Here is a 21,974-nt window from a genome sequence, read left to right on the forward strand (position 1 = left end):
TAGTTCACATAAATTGAAACAGATGAAGTAGTACTTTTTTAAATAGTATAATTATTATTAACTCGAACATATTTAAAAGTTAAGATTCATTTAATAGAATTTTAAAATTTGACGGGATAGTCATATCAAATTTACTTCTAAATACTTACACATTTTTTTACTATTAAATTTTATATTGGATTAAAGAGATGTTGTTGTTGTTGTTGCAAGCAGCGAATGCTTCTTCTCTTGATTAGATGACTAGTAAATTTGTCGGCGCTTCGCGCGGTAGTAAAGAATTATATAAATATAAAACAATTTTACTCCCCAAACATCATAGTAAAAAAATATTACATGAATCAAATAATTGCAAATTGATACTACCAGATAAATTTCAAGAAGTTTCAAAACAAATAATTTATTGATTTTTTACTAATTTCAGCTTTTGATCTATAGTATTAAACTAGCAAACTATGCCCGTGTGATGCACGGAGCCCAACATGATTAATTTGGTTAATCACTTTAGTTAGTTTTTATGGTTTGTATATTTTACAAAGGATGCCGCGATTCTCCTTAGTGAGTCTCCATATTTTGTTTCTTTTCCTCTTATTTTTCCCCTTAATTTCTCAATTATTGTTAAAATTTATCTTATTTTAGTTATGTCCGCCTCTTTTTATATTTAGTAAGTTGACAATTCAAATATCCTAGTTTATAATCACAAGATTCAAAGGATATTTTATTATATTATACACATTTTTAATTTAGAGCCACAAGATTCAAAAAGTCTATCTTTATTTCTTAAACTCGTATCTAGTCAAACTTAGACGGTTAAATTGAGACGAGAGGAGTATATGCCAAATGAAGGAAATGAAAGGACAATTGAGACATTGCGTTAGATCTAATTAACAAAGAAATTTGTAGAATAAACTCACCAAAATTAATAGCAAAACTCTAATTTAAACAGGAAAAATTAAAACAAAATCTCAAATTCAAAGTACCAACTATATGAACCACCAAGCAGTATTTTGTTTCTTTTCCTCTTATTTTTCCCCTTAATTTCTCAATTATTGTTAAAATTTGTCTTATTTTAGTTATGTCCGCCTCTTTTTATATTTAGTAATTTGACAATTCTAATATTCTACATGTCAAGTTTATAATCACAAGATTCAAAGGATATTTTATTATATTATACACATTTTTAATTTAGAACCGCAAGATTCAAAAGTCTATCTTTATTTCTTAAATTCCGTGTCTAGTCAAATTTAGACACTTAAATTGAGACAGAGGGACTATATGCCAAATGAAGGAAATAAAAGGACAATTGAGACACTGCGGACACGTAGGGACTTAAAAAGTAAACACACAAGAGATAGAATTAATGTTAAGCTTTTGAAATGTACACATGTTAGTCCCTGCTTAGTAGGGCTGCTTATCGGGCGGATAACTACGCTTAACGGTTTGGCTTAACGGTTATCGGCTTTTAAAAGTACTAATCCGCTAGCCAACCGATAAGATATCGGTTGGTTCGGTATCGGGTTAGCAATTATCGGACGGTTATCGGGCGGTGTATCGGTTAAATTACGTAACAACTATTTTATTTTATTTTTGCCTTGAAAGACAAACGTTTTATTCATAATTTAACTACTAGGAAGTCAATTAAGCCCCATAGCCACAGGGCAGGACTTAACAGTTAAGAATTCACAAGTTTAATCTCAACCCTTCCGATGGTGATCACTTCACCACCTTTCTCTGGAACCACAATTATTGCAATAGTAACTTCCAACACAAAATAATAATAATAATAATAATAATAATAATAATAATAATAATAATAATAATAATTTATGGTTAATGGAAGAGTTTTCATCAAGATAATTATTCTGATGGTTCAGACTTTTCACTTTAGTGCTTTAGCTTTAGATTTTAGTGTTTTAGGTTTACAATACATATTTTATATGTTTAGGGGTAAAAATATAAATATGATAAATTCTTAACGGGTTAACGGTTTGCCCAATAAGAAAATTGTGTAATCCGCCCCCGCACCGATAAGCCGTTAACTACAAAATTTTAATCTATTCCTCAACCGCTAATCCGATAGCCCACTACCAATAAGCCAATAAGCCAATTTTACGGTTGGGTTATCGGTGGCGGTTCGGTTTTGAACAGCCCTACTGCTTAGAGTACAATTTCATGTACTTTCTATAATAAAGTAATAAAATAAAGTGTAGAAGTAAAGAAATATGATAACGTAAAAGTGGAATACACGTATACATAGAATAGGTGGCAAACCAAGTAGTACTACTTGTTAAATGAAGTGGACCCACAACGGGAAGAAAAAGGAAAGAAACCAAGTACAATTGAAATAAGTCCAAATTTAGTGTACAACTCAGACAGTTTTTTGTACAATTTGTTGTAGCTGTGTTCCCCCCTCTTGGACACTTATATATATATATATTAGAAATTTTTAGTAATGTGGCCAAGTAATATGGGACGGAGGGAGTACTTCATTTATTAATTCTTAAAGAACGTGAAAAGTCAAAAGGGGGGGGGGGGAAAAAAGTGAACAAGTAAAAATGCACGGAGGAAATAAATGTGTCGGAGAATTAAAATTGAAGTGCATACGTGTATACATGAGAAGAGAATAAATATTCAGTACTATGACATATGTCCTCGTGGGATAAAAAAGTAGTTGGTTAAAGTATACAATTTATATAGCTTTTGCTACAAGTATTCATTACTGTGTTAGTCCCTCTTGGACACTTCTATATAATAGAAAAATAAGCAAGAATTTTATTAATTAAGGATAGTTTAGTCAAAATACCTATTTTTTTTGTAGAAGCTAATGTTTTCTTAAGAGATGTGAAAAAGACTAAGTAAACAATTATTTCGAATCGGAGAGTGTAAATATGGGTCACTCAAAAGAGGAGGATTAGAATGAAGTGCATACACGTGTATATAGGACAAGAGAATAAATATTCAGTATCATGATATATGCCCAAGTGAGATGAAAAAGAAATTTGGTTAAAGTGTACAGTTTACTAAACTTTTTGTACAAACACGTGTCCATTCATCATTAATGAAATTGGCAAAATTTATAGTACAATCTAACATGTTCTTCACCAGTGAAATAGGGTACAATATGGAATGCTTTATGTACAATTTGTTAATGTTGTGTTGGTCCTCCTTTGGCACTGATATATAATAGAAATATAAAAACAATGGAGATAATATAAAGAAAGAATAATTTTCTTTAAAAAGCCAACATTGCTATTGTACACACCTACCAAACAAAAGCTATTGTGTACACGTTTCATTTTCATGCCAATCTCACATAATTAGTCTCAGAAATTAGTTGTTTTTCCATGTCTTAATTAATTACTCCAAATTGACATCAATTTACACATGCATCTCGATAAATTTACACATGATTATGCCATACAAATTTATTGAAGCGCCCTTAATTTTTTAAAATTAATTGGTTCTTCGAACTTTATACTTCACTAAAAGGTACACAAAGCTATATAAAACTTACAACGCCAACTCATAAAATCAAAATAAAATTCCTAATTTGATTATTCTCACTGTTTGTTGGAAAAAATATTAGTCGGATCTATGTCATAGGTTGGACAGAAATTCACCAAAAAATATTCACATAACCATCACTTTACACAAACCAGAAGATTCTAAAGAGCATATAGAGAATTGGGCATACCTTTATCGGATTGGAAATTATGGAAGCGGTTACAACAACCTGCAGAACATATTAATATAAATATTTTGTAGCTATCATCGAAGTGTTCTTAAAATTAGTTAATAATCTGTATTTTTTGGCAAAATAACAAAAGATTAAAATTCAAACAAATATAAAGTTATACCAGATCGTGTATATAAGATAGACAAATACCAAAATATAGAATAAGCAACAATTTATAAGATTATACAATTAAGTATTTCACGGGAAATTTAGAACATTTCCAGTATAGCTTTTAAGAGATTTAGCATCCCAAAAAAAAAAAAAAAACATTGAGGAGAAACTTGCATCCTCCGTTTCCTTAATTCCTGAACATCTTGTATCAATCATATATTTCTTCTTTTCAGCCCTATAGCAGCATCTGCAGCCTAATCTTCTTCCTTGGATCTTCTAAGCCATATTCTTCTTAATTTCCTCATTTTTTTCATTGATTCTCCTCATTCTCACAGGAAGCAACACCTAAATACTAAATATTGAATACCTTAGTGGTTGAGGAGTTACAAAACCCATTAATGACAATGACTTTTGGACTTTCTAAACTGAAAAAGAGTAATTAAGAGAATGTAATTAAGATAAATATGAATGGTGGTCATATATAGGTGCCACATCACCTTGTCTATGTCTACCTTGTCTATGCCTAGCTTTATATTAGATACAGGGGCGAATTACATATAAAATTTGGATCACGTGAATACATGGTCACTTGACTTAACTCGATATATTATGTGTATAATTTTGAAAATATATCTAATATTAACTGAAGGAACACATAGTCAAACTAGATCAAGTTGAGCATTGGTTAGGGGTTGTATTTATTTCCTTAAGGTCTTGGGATCGAACCCGAGCTCCTGCATGTTTTATGCTTTTATTTTATAAAACAACCTTTTAACTTTCTTTTTATATTATTCTAAATCCTTTTTCTTCTATAATTCTAATTACCCAAAAGTGAAAAACGTGTTTTTTTTATATTACATCTAATGATGTCTTTTTCTCCCTTTATTTCTAATTACCCAAGTCCCAAAAGGCAAAAGAAATAAAAAAAAAACATAGGCGCTGAGCTACAATGAACCAAAGGCAAAAAAAATCAAAAAACACCATAGCCAATGATGAACCCATCCTTTTGAAATTCTGAATTCACCACTGATTATATATAGATATAGAATTAGATTAGATGCTATGACTTGTCCTCTAAATATATGGGCCCCTGGCTACAAAGTGTAAGTTGTGACAAGCTAGGAGAGTAATTGAGAATCCATATGCAATTAATGGCCAAGTTTTACATACTTGTCTTCGTTTAAAGCTTATGACTAATCCAACCTTTCCTTTTTAATGTACATTTTTTTGCGCGGATTGTCCTTCTTTTGGAGTGATCTTTAATTTTTGTGTCACGACCCAAACTGGAGGGCTATGACCGGCACCTAACCATACTAGTCAAGCACCACTTGACATATATCTGTAACATCAACATAAACATAGGTGGGCCGATAGGGCCATCATATGACTCTCAATAAATTCACAAGGAACATGCATGTATCAATCTGTTCTGAAAGACTCATCTGACTGTACATCATCTGACTATACTGGACATCATCTGACTGTACATAACTGTCTACAAGCCTCTACTGGAAAACACAACACAAGGTGGCCAGGACAGGGCTCCGCCACACACACACACACACACATATAAATATATATATATACACATACGACTATGCTGACTCCTGGCATCTCCGAAACAAATGGAGTGCATCAACCTCATCCGCTGAGCTGACATCCTAATAGATGGATCACCAACCTGTATCTCAGAACCTACGGGCATGAAACGCAGCCTCCCAAGCAATAGGGGAGTCAGTACGAATAATGTACCGAGTATGCAAGGCATGAAAACATCATATACGTAAGAATCATGAAAAGCATCTGAGATATATGAGTTAATTTGTATATCTGCATGTATCTGTGTGACTGTATATCTAGAAATATCTGTGTAACTCTGTATAACTGGAAGTGCCTCTGAGGGCGTATGACATGCATGCTTTCTTTCAAAAATCATATACATAGGTCATAGTATAACTGTTAGTGTTGTGGAACGTACAGCCCGATCCATAATGTTAGTGCTACGGAACGTGCAGTCCGATCCATATATCATATCGGCCCCTCTGTGGGCATCATCATCATTGTGTACCAACTGATCAAGTGGTAATGTGTATATAATGCCTATCTCTTTCCCCATACCCCACATACATATAACATACGAGTATATAATGCCTTCTGGTCATGGGTCAATGTGCATATGTATAAATGAATGCAATGCATAAGTAAGCTGAATAAATAGAACTCTCAGAGTGACATAAAGTCGTGCTACCTTCGATAAACATCTTTGAGCTAACACCGTCAGTATACGTAATCTCAAGACCCATGGACAGAAGGAATAATCATAAAAAGGGGTACAGGAACATCAAAGACTAGAGTACTTCTAATAATTCTAAGAGTAAAGTAATATGGAGGTTCATTCATTCGTTCATATCATAAGGATCATGCCAAAATGAAAAAAAAAGGATAACCTTAACATACCTGGATAATCTCCTTCTCAATCCACAACAAAGCTTAACATAATCCTTTTACGTCTACAACAAGTGAAATGATATCGTCATTAACAAACAGTGTCGCACCTATCATACTTTGCTAATCTTATAACCTATGAAAAATTGGGCAACACCTCCCCTGTTTATACTACATCCCAAAGACCACTAAGGGTCATCAAACAGCCCAGCAACAATAACAACAATAGCAACAATAACAATGATTCAATATAAGCTTCTCCAATTACCTTAACAACCATATTGAGCGGTAAGCTCGTTTTATAAATAACGAAACATAATTTGAATCCAATTCTAGTTCCATAAATCAGTATACAACCTTCAAAAAATCATACTTATGCTTACCATATCATTTTGAGCCCAAAGCATCATAAAAACAACCTTCAAAACAGTCCACACGCCAAACACTTCAATCTTCACTTTTAATCTTAAGTTTCATATGTTTCATTCATCAAGTCACTTGATAAACATATAGAAATGCATAACAACAGCAACCATATCATAATCATGTTATATTCCATATTTTTCAGCCACAAGAAGTCATGTACATAGTCTTAAAACAGTCCACAAAGAGACAACAACACCCTTATGCCATATCAAGTTCTATCTTGTGGTTTTGCACCCAAATAACACACCCAACATAGAATTAACCTTAAGCACAACCAAGAACATACTTTACTTACCTCAAGCAGTAGATATGAATCGAAATCCACAGCTAGTTCAGCTCACAACCACCTTAATCACACCACAACACCATAGAGCAACTTTTTGTAGTCTTCAACACTTTGGTAGAGGTTTTGAGTTGTTTGGCTTTGAATTCACCCTTGAGCCTTTGAGAACTGTTAGAGAGGGTTAGGAGGAGTGTATGGACGAAGTTGGATCGAAATATGAGAAAAAATGGTCGTCCAAATCATTTTTAAAACGAAGTAGGTCGGCCACCGCCTAAGTGGGCCCCAAACTGGCTGACTGTGCAGTCTCGCAAAAACGCAAATATCTCTCTATTCTGACGTCGTATGGACGAACGGTTTAATGCATTGGAAACTAGACTCGTAGACCTTAAATTTGATAGGTGGATCACCCCGTAACTCCAAGTATATTGGGAGAAAAGCTCAGTGACATTAGACCCAAATTTCAGCAAAATTTATGAACGTAACTTGCGCTACTTTTCGCCAACTTTTATTTTGCAACTTGCTTGACTTCAAAACTTAAGATACGAATGTTATATGACTCAAGTACCTCAATACACGACCTCCTTAGTATATTAAGCACTCCTAGTTTGACCCCGAAGTGCGGGTTATAAAATTCTCAAACTTGCCGACTTTCGACAAAACTTATTCTTTCCGATTCATTTGGCGTCCAACCTTCCCAACACTTACCAAACATGATTATAAACTCTCATATACATAGGATGATCATGTAGAATCTCTTATGACCTCGACGAAAATTTTGCTTTCTCAATCTACGTCGATTAACTCACGACGAAACTCAACGTATAAAAGTACGGGGTGTAACATTTTGTCCCTCAAATTGTTAATCTTTAATTTTTCTCCTTCGCTTAAAAAAGTGGCCGAAAATATCCAGAGGTTCTGGCTTCGAATCCCCGCTCAATCAAAAAAAAAAATCGCAACGCAAGGTTGTGGGAAAAGTTTGCCTCATATTAAGGCAACCTATGCCGGATCCGGCATAACTTTAGTTATGCCTTAAGACAACCTATGTCGTCTCCGGCAGAGGTTGCCTTGACATAACTAAAAGTCTGCCATATAAGGCAACCTCTGCCGGATCCGGCAGAACTTTAGTTATATCTTAAGGCAACCAATGCCGCATGAGATAGACTTTCCCAAAAGCCTTGCCTTGCAATTTTTTTAATTTTTATGCCTGAGCCGGGGTTCGAACCCAGAACCTCAGGATATTATAGGTGAAGGGCAAAATTAAAGACCAGCAATTTGAGGGACAAAAATTAAAGACCAACCTGAATAAGGGGCATTCCTGCGAATTGCCCTCTAATGTATATCCCCTCTACCACAATTTATTTTTCCGAACATGTGCACTATCTTTAGTTGGAGATCATATAATGTTATGGTAAAAAAAACAGAATGTATCTAAACTTGATATGTAAGTTTATTTAGTAGTAGTATACACCCAAGTATAAACGAAAGCTAACAACGTAGGAATCAATGCCATTATGTTCTTTAGTGCTTATTCTCTGGTGTCAACTTAATTCAGTTGTATTCAGCTGTTTGCATCAGGAAAAAATATTTTCGTTTTGGTTTTTAAAAAAATTGATTCAATTTCATTTCGAGAGTCAGGCCTTTTTGATTTGTTAAAGTCAATAACTAGTTAACGACCAATGTTATGTACAAAATACATTCATTTTTCCTTTTCCGGAATAGAATATTACAACTGCATTTGCAGAGCTTGAACCTTACCAGAGCATCAAGAAAACTTCCAAAAAGTGGGGGCATACCACCCTCCCAGCCCTAATATGTTAAGTAAAATTAATACACCCAAGAACTATACCAACCCTATGACTTGGAGGTTACAGAAACTAAATTAACCAACTTCATCTTTCTTAGTACTATTTGGACTTTCCACATTAGTATCAGCAATTATGTTTGTGTCTGTTTTCCTTGAATCTGTTTTACGCGCACGTTTTCTGGACTTCCTGTGTGAAGAAACAACAGAAGATTGGTTGTCCTGTTCTGGTATGTCAGAAGCAGACTTCTGTACTGTAGGGTGAACTCTGTTCCGCCTTGCATTCTTTCCATACCTCTTGGAACTAGTAGGATCTTGGGCTTTGCCAGCAGAACCACTGGAATGTCTAGACTTAGACTTGACTTGGGGAGAAATAGGCCTTGGTGAATTCAAATTTAAGCATAGGGAACTGGGCTCATCATCCGTTGCTCTGTCAAAAGTAGTCTGGCCTCCAGAAATGCTACAAGGATTGTCTGTCGAATTACCATGTCTATTAGGTACATGTTGATCATTAGAGTCGTCCAATGCAATTTTATCCATCTCCTGGCCAAAACACAGTTATTGAGCAAAACAAAAGTCAGCAGAAAGTTGGTACAAGTCACATAAGACTGCAAATTCTGAAACTTCTTATGCTTTTTTTCGTTTGATGAAAAGATAGAGAATGATGCTTCTTATGCTTGTAACTTAGTGTTGATGCAGTAGTTTCTGGGTGCCCAATGTGTCCTAAAGTACTAAGGGCACACTATGCATCATAACATTATCACTTGGGCACAGATGAAAAACAAAATTATCAAGCTTGTGAAGTAATAACAAAATGATTGGCACTTCACCGCTAATAATAGAAACACAAGGAATTTCCCGAAATTTTTTAGAAGAAAAAAAAAAACATTACAGACAGAATAAATATTTTGGGAAGATATAACTCTGCCTTAATAGAAATCCTCGTAAGAATATTACCAGTTTAAGAGAGTTATTTTCAAGAGATACCTCATTTTCATCATTAGTTATCTCCTCAGATTCAAGTATCTCCTCTCCTTCTGAGTCCTCCATCTCCTCGCACTCAAACTCTACATTTTCTCCTGTTTCTTCCTCTGAGTCACTTAGCTCTTCCTGCTCCATCACAATTTCTGCAAGAGACTGGTCTTCCAAATCATCAACGTCATTTGCAGTTTCTTCATCGCTGGACAAAATCCTTGCAGTGGCACTTGAATCACGGTGCTGGGTGGTTCTATTTGGAGTTCCATTGTTTTGAGGATTTTGATCTCCAGAATCTGAAGCACTAGTAGGTGATCTTCCCATAAAATGGTCGGCCACCCCTCTGCTCCCAGTGGCTTTTTGTTTTCTAGACGTGAAACTCAAATGCATCTCCAAGTCAACCTCATTGCTTTTCCCTATAGGGCTAGAGGGTATAGGACATGCAACATTTGAGCTACTATCGACAGCATTCTGAGCTTGAGTGCATCTTCCTCTTGATGATTCTGAGGTACAAGAGGGTCGTGCAACAGAGGATGCAACTTCCAAGTCACAATTTGCATCATCAGTTCTTTGTAGAAGCGGATGAAAGTCAAAACCAGATAATATTGAAGTTTTATCCCTGGGATTAGAAGACTTGTCAAGAAAGTTAACAGTATGGGCTGATTGGCGTGGATGATGAAAGAGGCTAAGATTTAGTTGGGGTTGACAACCTGAAAAGAAATTGAACGAACTGGATGTACTAAAACTAGAGTTAGACTGATAATATGGCAAAGGGCCTTCTTCAGGGGCCCGGAAGAGCAAAGGATGCATCTTTAGACCTGATTCGTCTTTTTCTTCTGTAACATTCTGATTATCCTTTGACACACTGGTTTCCTGTAGATTCTGATTACTTATATTGTTCCTCCCAGCACTACTGCTAAATGGTCCATCTTTCACAAAATAATTGGTATATGGCTTTGCAGCATTTGCAATTTTTGGGACTGCATTCTCTCTCACACCATCACCTATAGAAGCATCCCCACCAAAAGCCCTTGGATATGTTCCAACATGGTAGCTTTTAAAAGCCGACTGAGACATTACTCGAACAGATGGAGGAAGATTAACAGGAGGCAGACCTGGAGCTAATTTAACTAACTGCCCATTGTTAAATTTACGGGCTCGGTATGGCCGCGAAAAGGACTCGGTTTCTGGCGACCTTCAAGTCAGATGATAAGAATAGTGAGTCAGCACAATGAGGAATGCAGAAGACTGCAATCTTGAAAACACACGCATGAACAAAGGAGCAGAAAAAAGAGTACAAATATGCAATGAGTACCTCAGGGAAACGGGGAACTCGCTGGAGATGTGGGATTGCCCATTTCTAGAACCACTGATATTCATATGTTCAGCAACTTGAGAACTCTCCACACCCAATACCTGAGGTGGAGGAATTTTCTCTACCAGGTCTGACGTAGAATGATTCACTTGGATGCTGGATACAGCAGGCCTCCAATCTGCCAGAAAAGCCTCATGAACATAAGCTTCCTCATCTCTGTCTGCACAATTATCTGCACCACAATTTTCTTCCACAGCGCTGTCAGCAACATCATCCTGCATTTTTTTCATGAGCAAAGGCATTATAGTTTATATATAACTGCAGAAATTACAGAGCATTGGAGTTAAAGACCTTCTCAAAAGTATCAACAAAATCCATTCATCAATCATTCACTTAACTCTGCCTCAATCACAAACTAGTTGGGATCGAATGAATCTTCTATATCCATTCCGCTCTATTCGGGATATTTTATTTTACTAAAAGAATATTTGACTTTTAAGAAAAATTAGAAGTTCTTTAAATATTGATCCAACTTCTAATTTCTAAAATTCTTAGCAGATTTCGCAGTCGTGACCATATTTCAGAACAAACCTAATTAAGTCTCACATGCATAAGAGTCTCTTCCTATTTCTACCAGCTCCATGCTCCATATTTGATGGTAATTACTAGCAATTGGCTAGATGACATTTACTAATATGGTGATATGGTAATAAAAGGAGAAGAAATATATCTAACTGCAGGTGAAATATACAATTCTTGCAATAATGAATTTCTTTTTGATAAGTAATAGGAAATGTCAGCTAAATAATGATTATTAAACTATTCACCCAACTGTGAAAGAACATACTGGCGAGTTAGATACTTCTTTGACGCAGTACACTTTTCTGATATCGAAAATGGACGCAAAACAACAGTTTGAATGAAAGATGCAATCTTACCTCCTTCGAAGAAATATGCCAAGTTTCCAAAGAAGCAGCTTTTAGTTTTTTTCTCTCTAATTCATATAACCGACGTTTTGCCCTCTTACTAGCATCAGATTTATATGATTTCTGAGTTCCAATAGCAGTGCGCCATTGCCGGGGTAACAAGGAAGGATCTCTATAAGGAACAATAAACTTCCACACGGACATCCAGTCAAGCTTGAACACCTTCAGGCCCTGGGGGACCATAACCAAGTAAATAGTGAAGCAGCGATAACAGAAATGATGGTACTGTGGAAATGTATGTATGTATGTATACCTCTTCAATACGTGCAACCTCTTCTGCTGTCAAAGGAGAGTTTTTCATCCTCCGAACAGCCTACAAGATTCATGACAACATTATTTACCACGCTCAATGACCATGATAATCAATCAAAAAATCTGAATGATACTGGAAATAATCAATCAAAAAAAATATATCTCTAGCAACATGTCTTGAAAATACTGAGTAACTGCAGGGAAAGGTCATGATTCATGGATGCATTGTGATTGTAACTTGTAATTTGATTTGATGAATCGAGAAAATCATTATAGAGTTAAAAACAATGACAGTTGAAGGAGTGGTAGGAGATATTATTTATTTCAAGCTGACTTAAACATTTCCAGCATGTCGGTGAAGTGGTTTTGCTCGCACTTCTGAGGCAGTTAAAAACTTAAAATGGAACCATAATGCTAAAACTACGACTGTTTCTTAATGTTCTATGCACAATAGTAACAAACCTTTATTGGATTTTCAGGTGCTTTAGATGATGAGCGATTTTTTTGCCTGACAAAAATCTGCAAAAAGGGTCAAGTATTTCACCAAGTTAAGCATAACGTTAAACTTTAAAAGGACAATGAAATCAAGAGGGCAAATAACTGACAACACAGCTGTTGCAATTGGAAGGGCACATAAGAATCACCTGATGCTTAGATTTGCAAGGAAGATACCGCTGCTGAATCGCCTTCCAGTCTGTATTATACTCCATCAAACCCAATGCTAATAATCTGTACCGCATGTCAAGGTTATATTACTACTTATCAACAAAGGTAATAGCAGAACATTAACATATAGGTTAAAATGAATATCATCCATAATATTATCACTTTAAGAACCTTGTAGCAAATTGATGAAACCGACTAAGTGGAAGACGAATAATACATCGTATTTAACAAAAGCATAATGAAATGACTAGTGAAATCTTTATTTCAGAACAACTGCTAGGCTCTCACAGATATAGGTAATTAGCTTCATCCAATTGTTTTCATACACAATAGATGTAACAGAATTCTTTTTCGTTTTATGAAAACACCTAATGTTGTATCATGCTGAGGAATAAGTTGTAAAGATCATTTATTTGGGAGAAACTTCAATATGCATTAATTTTTCAGAAGATGTGAACTCCAACTTTCAACTATGAACCCTAAATAAATTCACTACTTTCTCACTTATCTTGCTGAGAAATAAGTTGTAAAAGAGATCATTTATTCGGGTGAAATTTCAGAATGCATTATTTTTTCATAATATGTGAATTCAAACATTCCATCTTTGCAACTCCGAACCCTAACTAAATTCACTACTTTCTCTTTTCTTCCTATAGCAAGGATTTTAGTTCACCACCTATCACCACGGCAGAGACTGAGCAATACCAACTAACAAAAGCAAGAAAGCTCAAAGTTGCCATAATTTTACAATCACGACCTAATCAGTAAAGAAACTCATCTCATAAGAATACTTCTGCCACCCAAAAGGTAAAGAAGAAATAAACTCACTCATCCTCTGCATCAGTAAAAAGCACCCGGTTTGCTACCGCTGCAGGGGGTGGCTTATGGGGATACAGCGCAGGATTAAACAAAGGATAGAAGCGCTGAGCTAACTTAGCAATCTCATTTGGAACAGGAGCAACAGCCTGTTTTTTAGCTTTTTCTACTAATACAGCAGCCATAGTCTTCTTTGATGTTCGAAAACTTGATGAAGAAGAAGGCACGGCGTTTGTAGACAAGGAAGAACGACCATCAGGTTCAGCGGTAAAATGAATATTCTGCACAGGAAACAAGGGTTCCTTCTCAGAGCTTATGTCATTTAAACCTCCTACTTGCCGGCTTCGGTAATCTTGCACAGCTGTCAATAAATATCACCAGTGATGAAGTAGTAAGTATCATAAACTGAACAAGAATAAGAAATAAAATAAATTTAGTGCTCTAACATGATATACCATGAGAAACGTCATCCATGAAGTCTTTAACTAACTTGATTGGAGCCACATCAAGAACAGATAGTATTGGACCGCTTATGTAAGGTACCCAGGAGCCTAAAGGGCATCCCACCTGATTATTTTTAATAGCTTCATGCCTTCCCCTTGAAGGAGAAATTCTGTCAAAAGGCTGCACTATGTGAAGTCCAGACGAGCAGTCTCCCTGCAAATCATGTGCTAAAGACATTTTGTCGGTAGTTTGGACACGAGAAGTAGGCAAAGGTTCATCAGACACGGAGGGACAAACATATGGGGAGAAGAAGCAAAAACTGGGAAATGGCACACTCCTACTTGCTAATACTTCATCACGTTTATGAAGCATTTGGGAAATCAACTCCCCAACATTAGAAGCAATGTGCCGTTTGGCAGGGTCAAGAACGCAAACGGCAAAAACCTGAATAAGAAGTTGAACATGCTCATGTATCAAACAATGTAATTGTCCTATCTGATGGGGTGTAAATCCATTCACAAAGCCATCATTTGCAGGCGGCATCATGCTTTTTGCACCATGTACTGAGTAAGGAGAAATGGGAAGATATGGTAACAAAGGGCGTAGTGGCCTATTTGACAATCCTAAAATCTTCTTATTGTTCTCAACGGAAGCTCTTTGGCGCCTGGTTTGCCTAGTCTTAGGTCTTCGACCAACAGCCTCGGACTCCTCTTCAATATCATCCTTCACGTGTTCATCAAGGTCACTCTCCAATGCCTCCTCAATTTCAAGCTCAAAATCTGCATCATTATCTTCATCTTCATCATCGACATTTTCATTATCTTGTATATGTCCAGAATTTCCATCTCCACCCAGTAAAACAGCTGCAAGAAACTTCCTGTACTCCTCTTCATCGTTGGCATTCTGATGATCATCCTCATCATCTGTTTCCTGAAGAAATGTCTCAAGTTCATCAAGTGTAAAGCTAGCAAGTGAGTAGCGTGCTCTAGTGCGCTTACATATAGCATCCTCATTATCCATATCTATGATGGATCTCCTTGAATTTACTATATTGTTACACTCTCCAACTGAAAGATCCTCAACGCGATCTCCCCCTCCGCTCAACACAATTTTCTTGTTATGTGAAATTCCACTTTCAGGTTCAGTATCCAGAGTGGATTCTCTCTCCTTAAGTTCAGAAGACGAGATTTTCTTCAATTCTTCTGGACAAGTTCCAGAAGAAGCTCCATTTTGCATCACAATCTGCTCACTGAGTTCTTTGTCTTCAATGAGACAGCCCTGTGGAAAACCTGGCATGCTTTCTTCGCAACAACCTCTCAGTGATTCAGCAATATTCTCCCTGCTGTCAACGACATCAGCATCCAGACCTTCGATTTCTGAGCTCAGGCTTGAAGAAGCATCTAAAGAGACAGCTTCTTTTAACAAGGGATTAAAGTCCATATCCTCTTCCTCATCTTCGTCATACTCATTCTCATCGTCACCCCTGTCACAATCACCATTATGGGGTTCACTCTTTTCTTCATCAGCCTCTTGTTCTCGAGGAACTCCATTGTTGGATAGGTTGCCACGTACCAGGAGCAAGTTCTCCTGATTGGGCTTCTTAGCTTCAGTGGATAATGCAGTTGAGCTCAAAGACATATTCAGCACAGAATTTGAAAAGGCTGATGCCGAGGAATAGTGACAAACATTTAAATAAGCGAGAACTCAACTTTATCTTCAAAATGACTAATATTTGCCTCTTCCACCTCGAGGCTCCTCCACATCAACCTGTTGACTTGCAAATCAAAATTTCAAAAAACAAGGTTGATCAAAAGCACTAGAAAAAGCTGAATATTACTCACAATTACTGTTAGTACCAACTCATCCAAATCAGAAATGTCAAGTAGAATAGACAAGCGCGAACGGGTGTAGTGTGCTCAGGGAAAGCACATGAAAACTAAACCAAACACCACACTGCATCAAATAGTTAAAATTTGCCTTTTTTGAGAACTAAACAAGGACGAAAACGACATCTCAGTCCAAACATTAAGGCACATAGATCAAAAAGGGAGTAACTTAGTGTGATAACAGCTTCCATGAGAAACTTTGATTCTAATTCAGCATCTATTCCATGCACCAACATAATGCATTCAAGTCTGTAAAACAAGACGAGAATTAGCATTGAGCATAGTCCATTAATTAATTTGATTTGATCAGCTGAAAGACCTGATTTTTTAACTTCCCATTCATGCCTTTCTTTACTCAACCCAACCAAAATTCAAAAAGAAATAATCAAAGCCTTTTAGAGCAAAGCACTTTTTAGACTTTCATATGTAACATAGAAACCAAGCCAAGTTTTACACTTTTACATCATATCACGGTGAACATAAAAACGGTAACTTTTTCAATCTTTTAGAAAAATCAAGTGGGAGGTGAAATTAGATATTTACCTGAGGTCTGTATTTTCGAGCCGAAATTCAACAATTAACGAACCAACAATGAGCAATGGCTTCATAAACAGTAAAATTGCGGTTCACCCAAAGCTCCAACAGTGATTAAACCACTTTAATTCATGCAAAGCTGTTTGTTCAGGTAAATTATTGACTAATTTGCTACAGTGACGTCGCTAATTCAGGTAAATTATTGACAAATTTACAAAAATTGGGGGGTTTTGCGTTTGATTTTGGGGGTGAGAACTGAAACCCGATGACCCGGTTGGGTGGTTACCGTAAAGGACCCGAAAACTTGCCAGGACGCTGTTTCATCAATTTGGGGAGAAAAAGATCAAAATTGTCCCTTATCTTTGATTAGATTCAAAGTAGTCCTCATTCTTTTGCATCAAGCACTAATAATCCTCTTTCTTTGTCAAATTGGTGCACTTTAAGTCCTTACCTTAACCACTGTTAATTTTTAAACGGCAAGAGAACCCATGTGCACCTAGCGTGAGATTTTTTCTTTGAGAAAAAACATCATTTCACCCTTGAACTTATTTAAAAAACTCATCAGAAGAATTAAACTTAAGTTGTATTTATATACCCCCTTAACAACTTTCATTTTAATTATTTTTCACTCTAAAAAAATAATACCACTCTCACATTGTGAGGTATATTACACTCGCGTCATGTCATTGCCACGTCAAAATTAACCAACCCTTCATTTTTTATCTTTCTTTTATTATTTTTTCTCTTTCTCTTTCTCTTTCTCTTTCTTTTTCTTCTTCTCCCTTTTCTCTTTCTTCTTTCAACCACCACCGCCGCCGCCGCCGCCGCCACCACAAAATCCCATCTTTGTCATTCAAACCTCCATTATCATTAACAAAATATATATAAGAATTCCAAGCTGAACAGAGAAAAATTGAGGCTCAGATCTGTGTTAAGCTCGGGCAAAAAGAGAGTCCAATAACGCTTTTCTCTTTTCTCTTTTTCCTTTCTTTTTCTTGTTCTTTTCCACCCATCATCTGCCATTTCTGTCAATATTGTTTTCCCTTCTCCATGTCATTCTCCTTTTCTTTTCCATTCTTTGTAAACAAATTTGGTTAATGTGTTTTATTACATAATAAAAGAAATATGAAAATCATTTCTTAGATAGATTAATTAATGTGGGTTTGTTTGGCCGGAAAGTAATCGCCGACGCCATTTTTCCTGATGAAATTGATTGACGACAATGATGAAGACGACTATGTTTCAATAATATATTCAACCCAGATGATGAAATTCAAACGCCTAATTAATCAACTCATAACAAAAATCATCATCGCCTCTTTCAGGCCCTCCAATCTTATTTGTCAAAAGGACAGGCAAGATCTACCCTTTTCCGTTTAACTAAAGACCAGCACAAAATAGGGGCAAAAGTGCAAATGACTGGTTAATAATATACTTCCATTAAAATTGATAAAACCAATATTTTAATATCTATTTCATAACTCAAAATATCATTATCAATTTCTTATGATCCAGATTGTGCAATAAGAGACACATAATCTTAATGTCACAAGTTTTATTGAATAAATCTTGACCATCATTTTCTGGTAACTTTTTTCGAATTAAGAATTGGGATTAAATTTAAAAACTTTATGACTTTGATGGTGGTGGTTATGAAGGTGGGGGTGGATTTGGTGGTGGTCGAATCAGTGGGTATGGTAGTGATGGTAGTGGATACGATGGTGGTAGCTATGGTGGAGGTGGATATGGAGGAGGTGGTGGTGGCAATGGTGGGGAAGAGGAGCAGGTGGGGGTTGATTTAAGTGGGTGGGGGTTGATTTAAGTGGGTGGGGGAAGAGGACCCGGGGGGAGGGGTTAAAAGAAAGAGAAAAGGCCCATTTTTATTTTATTTTATTAATTTATTGTATAATAATAATATATATATTAGCGGGCCCACCTTTTTATGTCATTTACTTGCCTTTTTTTTTTCTTTTTTTTTTGCCACAGCAGCATTAGAGGTGGAAAATAATTGAAATGAAAGTTGCTAAGGGGGTATATAAATACAACTTAAGTTTAGTTGCTAAAGTGAGTTTTCATGCCAAGTTCGAGAGTGAAATGATGTCTTTTCTCTTTTTCTTTCGGCAAACAAAAGTTCCTCTTCTTTGTTCGACAACAAGACCCGATATCTCTTACTATTATTTTCCGTTTAATAATTTGTGTCAACTAATGTCCTTTTAAGTTCGAGCTTTTAACACATTTGGTTGTTCGGATGGAAATAATTATACCACAATCTAATATACAAAGAGCCCGTTTGGATTAACTGGAAAAAAAGTGACTTTGAATCATAAGTGCTTAAAGTACTGAAAGTTATTTTATAAACAAGCAGTTACGTGTTTGGATAAAAGTGCTTAAAGAGTTTTTAGAAGTAAGGGTAGTATTGAAATCAACAGAAAAATATAAGGGATAAAAGGGTAAAGTTGTTGGTCAAACCAAAATGGATTTTAAGCCAAAAAAAAAAAATTGGGGTTGAGCAACTTCTTGGTTTTGGCTTATTTTAAGCACTTTTAAACTTAATTTAAGTTATTTTCTATTTTACCAAACACCCAAATAAGTTAAAAATAACTTATAAGTTGGTTTGACCAATTTACAAGCCAATCCAAACGGGCTCAAAAAATACTATACTAAGTAGGCGTTTGGTCATGCGTTTTCAAGCCGTGGTTTGAAAACATAACTCCAAACCAACGTTTGGACATGGTTTTCACTCATGGTTTCAAACCCTAAATCATCCAAAAAGGCATGATTTGAGGTTTGAAACCATGGTTTTAACTTTTTTAAATATAAAATTTAACACATAATTTTATATTTTGTAAAAAAAGACCCATAAGTTGATAGATATTTTTAACAATTACCCCCATCAATCATTTACCAATCTTATTAACTTCCACCAACCTTTCTTTATGTCTACCAACCTTTAATTTATGTGAAAGGATTATATTAAAGAGTAGTTACATTACTATTCATGTTAAATTTTCGTTTTTATTGAACTAAAGTTGGAAAAATACATAAATACCGCCCCAACGTATACTCGAATTAATTATGACGCACCCAACCTTTGCAGGCGACCTATTACCCCCCGGCCTTATTTTTCTGTATTTTTGTACTTTTTTTCGGTTGACGTGGCACAAAAAAATTTGATGCCCAGTTGCACAGTGGAGAGTATTGCACACTCTCCGCCATATCGGCGCCACGTCAGTGCCACCTCGACGCCACGTCACTAGACCCTCCTTCTTCTTCTTCTTCTTCTTCATTCCACCCACCTCTCATTTTCCCCACTCATCTTCTTCTTCTTTATTCCACCCCACCCCTCATTTTCCCCACTAATCTTCTTCTTCTTCATTCCACCCCACCCCTCATTTCCCCCACCCATTTTCTTCTTCTTCTTCTTCATTCCACCCCACCCCTCATTTTTCCCACCCAACCCTAATCCCACTGCCACCCCCATTCTTCTTCATTTTTGATAATGTTACTTTTATTTATTCTTTCATATTTTTTTACTTTCTTTTTCTTTGTGCAACTCTTCTTCATTCTCATTCTTTTTCTTCGCTTCCGGAACTCCATTTTTGTCGATTCAATCCTACATTTTCCCCCAATGATAGAAAAATTATAGGAAAATGTTGTTGGGTTACCAATTGTGAATCTGAAGTTTTTGAATCTGAAATAGAGTAGTCGAATTCTTAAATCTGAAATGGGTAGTCGAAAATGTTGTTGGGTTACCAATTTTGAATTTAAAATTTTAGTATGTTGGTGATTTGTTAGTCAAAATTGGTTTGCAAGTAAAATATGACGGGAAAGCTGCTGTGAATTTGATGAAATTGACACTTTTTAGGCAGTACTATGTCGTGGTTTATGCATTGGTTGAATTGATAGGGAACATTAAAGTGCACATCTTGTAGAGCATTTTTACTTTGAAGTTTTGTTTAATTTCTTTGTTGTCAATCTTGTCTCTGTATTTGTATAACTTCGGCATGTCATATGATTTCTTGGATTAACACTGTGTCTGGAAAATAACAATTGGTTTGTGAATTAAAGTTGGGGGTTAGTGGTGAAGAAGATAAAATTAATGGAGGGTAAGAAGAAGAAGAAGGGTTTAGTGACATGGCGCCGAGGTGGCACTGACGTGGCGCTGATGTGGCGGAGAGTGTGAAACACTCTCCACTGTGCAACTAGGCATCAAATTTTTTTGTGTCACGTCAACCGAAAAAGAGTACAAAAATACAGAAAAAATAAGGTCGGGGGGGGGGGGAGGGGTAATAGGTCGCCCGCAAAGGTTGGGTGCGTCATAATTAATCCGAGTATATCCCAACTAAAGTTTGATTAATTGATGTTGTATTTTTTAGAAAGGTCTTCTAGTAGTGTACTAATTTTGTTATGAACTATGACTTGCTCATTTGGTAAGATTGTATAAGAATTGAGAATATTTTGATAGTTTTCAAAATTTAGGGGGTTTTTATGTTTATAAAAGAAAATATAACTTAAAATATCCAAATTGCATGTCCAAATATGATTTGAAACCATGTTTTCAAATCATGTCCAAATAGGGCCTAATTATGTATATTATACTTTAATATACAAAAACATACATCTGTCGGCTATTATTTTGGTGGTAGCTATTTATGTAATGGCCTTATCGACATTATTGTCGTGTCTCTTTTACTTCCGCAAACCTTAATAAGTTCTCGGATTTATTAAATAAAGATAATGGTGATCCGTCACTACTAGGTCGTGAGTTGTTTTAAAACAACCAAAACACTTAAATGGTCTTGGAGCCATTTGGACCAATTTTTTTTTTTTTTTTTAAATAATCATTATTTGGTTATATATTAGATTGATCTTTCAGCTAGTTTTGTAAGATGAGTTTTTCAAGTAAAAAAATCCTTTTTCATTCACAAAATTTTAATTTTTAAAAATAAAATGCATGACCAAATATAACTTCACCTTTCAAATGCTATTTTTAACTTCAACTTTAAAAACTTTTTTTTTTCCTTCTAAATTTCAATCAACCAAATCTATGTACAAAAGCCTACATCTAAGAGCTTGTTTGGATGGACTTTTGGCTTATGACTTATAAACCAAAAGCCATCAGTTAACAATTTCAAATTTTGTCTTTTAACTTTTTTTTGTTATATTTTAACTTAAAAATAAGTGCTTAAAAATACTTTTTTATTTCAGCCAAACATTAAAAAAAAGTACTACTTAAAAGTTCGTTTGGCTTAAAAGCACTTCACAGAATATTAGCGCCAATAGTCGCAATATTTTTTTAAA

The 21,974-nt window shown here is 35.6% G+C and overlaps 1 protein-coding gene across 2 annotated transcripts; it reads right to left on the reverse strand.

Moving 5' to 3' along the window:
- Window positions 1–8,615: 8,615 nt before the first annotated feature.
- On the reverse strand, window positions 8,616–16,993 carry LOC132052508 (uncharacterized). 2 transcript variants are annotated; one of them, XM_059444079.1, is made up of 10 exons: window positions 16,683–16,993; window positions 14,265–16,020; window positions 13,822–14,170; window positions 12,972–13,056; window positions 12,790–12,846; window positions 12,329–12,388; window positions 12,028–12,246; window positions 11,090–11,364; window positions 9,787–10,969; window positions 8,616–9,342 (listed from the first exon to the last, which is right to left on the reverse strand). In XM_059444079.1, the coding sequence occupies exons 2-10, from the start codon at window positions 15,889–15,891 to the stop codon at window positions 8,878–8,880; spliced, it is 4,320 nt and encodes a 1,439-aa protein (XP_059300062.1). In that variant the 5' UTR covers window positions 15,892–16,020; window positions 16,683–16,993; the 3' UTR covers window positions 8,616–8,877. The 2 variants fall into 2 exon arrangements, with proteins under 2 accessions (XP_059300062.1, XP_059300059.1); XM_059444076.1 differs by having other exon boundaries at window positions 14,265–16,027; window positions 16,683–16,992.
- Window positions 16,994–21,974: the final 4,981 nt, after the last annotated feature.

This window comes from Lycium ferocissimum, chromosome 4 (assembly GCF_029784015.1).
Source record: "Lycium ferocissimum isolate CSIRO_LF1 chromosome 4, AGI_CSIRO_Lferr_CH_V1, whole genome shotgun sequence".
In the NCBI taxonomy this organism is placed as follows: domain Eukaryota; kingdom Viridiplantae; phylum Streptophyta; class Magnoliopsida; order Solanales; family Solanaceae; genus Lycium; species Lycium ferocissimum.